Source organism: Bison bison, unplaced genomic scaffold, assembly GCF_000754665.1.
Source record: "Bison bison bison isolate TAMUID 2011002044 unplaced genomic scaffold, Bison_UMD1.0 scf7180017864098, whole genome shotgun sequence".
Lineage (NCBI taxonomy): Eukaryota > Metazoa > Chordata > Mammalia > Artiodactyla > Bovidae > Bison > Bison bison.
Window position 1 is genome coordinate 5,029,352 of NW_011494670.1, and position 4,792 is coordinate 5,034,143.

The window sequence follows — 4,792 nt, forward strand, 5'->3', positions numbered from 1 at the left end:
AACAAAATAAAAGTGGAAAAAAGTAAGGTCCCTGCCCAGTGGGCATTTTGCAAAGATTATCCTCATATGAGTATGCTTGAACTCAATATCTTTTTTCACCTAAGAGAGGGCTGGGACATCACCAATATGATGCCAGCATGTTGTCAGCAGAGAGGCATATACACGTACATAGATCATCCAATGGTCATAGCGCCTCCTCAGGGCATGCAGCACAGATGCTTCATTGAGGTGAGTCAGCGTTGCCATGTCTTCAATCATTTCAAACTCTGGAGGATTCATTTGCTGAATTTCATCCTCCTTGACACTCAGATGCTGCAGAGAGGAGAAAAATATAAGATATATTCCCCTACCGCTTCTGTGCGCATTCATTTTTGCCAGGCATTGGGAAGAATATTCAAAGAGTGAAGAAAAAGATGCCTCATTAGAGGATGGAGCCAAAGGAAGTTAAGCCAACCTGTTTCTTCCAAGAAACAGGTGTTCCTCCTACTCATGTTCTCTCCTTGCCCAAAGATAAAGTCTTTAAAAGGGCTTTGGTTGAATCAAAATGTTCTAAATTGCAGCACCCTGATTCTGTGGTTCCCCACTGACTGACTGCCCCTGAGATAACACACATTATATTGCACATGATCTAGCCCCTCCCTAGATGTCTCAGCATATCCTGAATGTTTAAAAGGAGGAATTTAGGGTAATGGATCAAGCAGACAGACTCATCCTTTCAGACTTACTTTAGACCTATTCTCTTCCTCAAGGCTTCCCCAACTTCCCCAGCTCATTATTTTTCCATCCTTAAGTCTTTTACCATATATACAACCTGTACTATCTTGATATTATTAACTCTTGTCTGTGTTTTAATAATTGGCTGTGTGTGCATGCTAAGTTGCTTCAGTCATGTCCGATTCTTTGCAACCCTATGAACTGTAGCATGCCAGTCTCCTCTGTCCATGGGATTCTCCAGGCAAGAGTAATGGAGTGGGTTACCATTCCCTTCTCCAGGGGATCTTCCTGACCCAGGGATCGAACCCAGGTCTCTTAAGTCTCCTGCATTGGCAGACAGATTCTTTACCACCAGCGATACCATCGGTACTTCTTGAGTACCTTCTATGTCCTTAGCATTGTGATAAGGGTTTTGATAACTATAGAAGAAGAAACCATCAAGATCCCTTCTTCAGATGCTTTCCAGCTAGATTATAAGCATCTGAAGAAGGGATCGTGATGGTTTCTTCTTCTTATCACAATGCTAAGGACATAGAAGGTACTCAGAAGTGTTGATATCTTGATTAACATTGCATTGCAATGCATTGCAACTATCAAATTGTTGCTTAGAGTTACTCTCATGTTTCCTAACCCTATTTCCTGTAGCCCTTTTCCTTGATTAATACATATTGGTATCAGCTAATTGCTCTATTTAATCCCAGTTAGTAATACTTCTTCTAAGGCTCCCACACTCTCCATATTTTTTATCTCATTCCTATTAAGTCTTTTTTGGCACTGTTCAAATAATAACCCCTTTTCTTTTGAGTCCCTTTCAATTTCCATATTTCATGAACTCCTTCTCTCCTATAGAACATAATCAGGTCTCTTACATAAAAAACCTCCCCTTAGCTCTGATTCTATTTTTCTCTGTTCTTTCAATACCAACTTTAAGTATTACTCCCCACCCACTGGCCTTATTGCCTTTGTTAATGTTTCAAAGATGAGATGGTTGGATGGCACCACCAACTCAATGGACATGAGTTTGAATAGACCCCAGGAGTTGGTGATGGACAGGGAGGCCTGGCGTACTGCAGTCCATGGGCTCGCAAAGAGTTGGACACGACTGAGCAACTGAACTGAACTGAACTGAATATTTTGAAGACCAAAGGTGACTGGAAGTGTAGTTACTTCTAATATCAGGAGGAGGAAGCCTGGAGCCAGGCGGATGCAGAGTGGGGCTGGGGGAATGAGACCTCCATTATATGGTGAACCAAGCCACCTACCTTTAGACTCCTCTTTCTGTATCATTAATTTACTGCTTTCATGCTAATCTTCCTATGATTTATTTCATAGTTGTAACCACATTATATTCACAAATCACCTTAACTACTGTTTTAAAAAACAGCAGTTTTAAAAAATGTACTCAGAAGAACAAACTTCTCATCTGGAGGCCTAATAAAATTGAACTGGACACAATCAAGAAAGTGCAAAGACAACACACAGATTGGGAGAAAATAATTGAATCCTTCTGTTTCCTTATTTAAGACATTCTAAATTAACCTTGCCTACATGTGTATGTTCCTATTGATAAGGACCAAGTTTCTGCCCTTAATTCCATTAATTAGTTATATAAAATTTACCTAATTTGTGATTTTTTTAAGCATACAGACACTGCAAGGAAGGCATATAAAACACACATAAGTGGTAGTTTTTGAGTGGCCTCCAGAATTTTACAGTTCAAATGATGATACTTTGAATCATAAATTGTCCAAATACAAAGATAAGGGTGTGAAAAAGATAAACTTTCTTGATAATGATTGTAACTGTTTGTTATAGGATGTGGCCTGTTATGGAGTTGGAATGGGCAGAATTGGAAGGAGACTGGAGAACTACATATGGGCAGGAGATCACCTGTAAAATCCAAAAGGATATGTTTATTGAGTCAGAGCAGAAATAGGCCCAATTCTCCGCCATGGGGCTGGCAGGCACCTGAGGTCAATGATATTGACAAAGGTGCTGAGAATGGGCTGTCTGTTCAGTATTGCCTGTGGTTCTGAGTGCCTAGGTGACAGGGAGAAGGGGCTGGGGACTGTTACAGCCTCACTACACATTGTCTCTAAGATGCCTCACCATCTAACTTATGCCCCAACATTTGACCTAAGTTTCTCTTTCAAAGGTCATGGGTGACCTCCTGATTCTGAAGTTCAAGGCTTTCTCCAAGCCCTAAATCTCTTTCTCTAGCATTTAACATTACGGACTCTCGCCCATTTCTTGGCTCCTCTGACACTGCTCTATTCTTATTCAAATTATCCCACTCTTTCCTGATCCTCCTAACATAGCTTGTTACATATTTCCTAAGAAAGACAGTATTTACTCCAAGTAAATATTTCCTAAGGTTATTACTTATTCCAAGAGGTACTTTTAAAAAGAGCTTGAAATATGATGAAAGAAGGGGGAAAGCTGTGCATGCTAGCTAGCATCAATGAGATTTACCACTAGCAATTGGTTTACTCTGATTCTTCAGTGTTTATCATTAAATCTTTGAGAATAAGTGGAAGAGTTTCTTAAAGATGAATGAGTTTTCTAAAGTCAGTGGCAGTCAGTGGGGTCAGTGGCGTCTCCTACCCCAGGTTTTTAACAAAACCTAATTATTGAACAGCTAACTTAGTCACCCCAGGGATGAAATAAAGATTTCTTTACCTTTCCATCTGTTGTCTCAACAAGCAGTCTGCCATCACCTCCACTCCCTTTAATCTCAGCCTCAACATAAGCATTCTTCTCATCATGAATCCAGCACTTTTTCTTCCCTACAGAGGAAAAAAATGGATTCCTAACTACAGTTCTTATAGGAAATGTACACTGAACCGTTTCATACTGACAGACGTGGTCTCATTTCTGCTGTCTGTTTATTGACTTGGAGTCACGAACATAGGAAATTGCAAAGTTAGATAAAATCATGAAAGCCCATCCTGAAGATAAACCCACCTAAGGACTGTATAGGAACAAGAAACATTTTAGCCAATGGAGATTGGAAACATTTTGCTACGCGACAGTTAAGTGCCAGCCATTGCCCACCCCTCCATCCCCAGCATTTACCTCCCACTAACAGCTCCAGGTGCTGGGCAATTGGCCTGGTGCTCTTACCCTTCCTAGCTCCTCTCCAAAAAACACCATTCAAGAAAAGTCTGGTTACAACTAAGTGAAAATTTAGGTTACTGTGCATGTCTGTCAGGGTTTCTTTAGACCTTATTTCTTATTTTGGAATGAAAGCCTTAATAATAAAGACTATTACATGGTAGAATTAGATGGGGGGAAAGCTTGAGGAGAGAGAATGAGTTATTTCTGTCATACATCTTAACTGATTCATATTTTCCCCATATATTATTTTTCTCTCTCTCTGCCTCCTCTACTCCATGTCTCACACATTAGCAAAGCAGCCCTCTACAAAGGGATTAACCAACAAGAGGCTCTGGGTGAAACAAGCCAGAATTCTTACGAGCAGCTGAGGCAGCTTCTCTTGGCCTCACTGAGATGCTTCTCAAGTCCTCTTCCACCTGAGGCAGATAGCCAGGGAAGATGAATAAGAAACACACTTTGAAAAGAAAGTGAGTCTTTTTTTAATTAATGGATTTTATTTTTTATTTATTTTTCATTTTTATATTTTTAATTGGAGTAGAATTGCTTTACAATGTAGGGTTAGTTTTTGCCATACAACACCATGAATCAGTTATACATATATCCCCTCCCTCCCTACATCACACCCCTCTAGGTCAACACACAGCACGGAGCTCCCTGTGCTGTATAGCACCTTCCCACTAGCTATCTTACACATGATAGTGTATGTCAGTGAGTCTTGTCCGAAGCTCAGGTAGACGGGGAGAGGTAGGAAGGAGAGCATTTGGCTGGAAGAAGGAAAATCCAAGTCTGTGGCGGTGGGAGGCATAGAAAAGGCACCACTGCAGCCATAGTACTGGAGGGTAGTGTCAACACCATCCCAACTCTGCAACACAGGAACCACAAAAGCTAGGAAGTCTCACTCCTGCAGGACAGGCAGCTTCACCAGACGACCCCCCAGAGATGAACGGTAGGACTTGAGGAT

At 41.0% G+C, this 4,792-nt stretch overlaps 1 protein-coding gene across 1 annotated transcript in view; it reads right to left on the minus strand.

Moving 5' to 3' along the window:
- Nucleotides 1–4,792, minus strand: part of MYH15 (myosin, heavy chain 15) — a 159,302-nt gene that overhangs the window by 144,344 nt on the left and 10,166 nt on the right. The window contains exons 2-3 of the mRNA XM_010838558.1: nucleotides 3,394–3,500; nucleotides 169–312 (exon numbers count right to left, since the gene is read on the minus strand). Of these exons, the coding sequence (XP_010836860.1) occupies nucleotides 169–312; nucleotides 3,394–3,500 (251 nt within the window). The remainder of the gene's footprint in view (nucleotides 1–168; nucleotides 313–3,393; nucleotides 3,501–4,792) is intronic.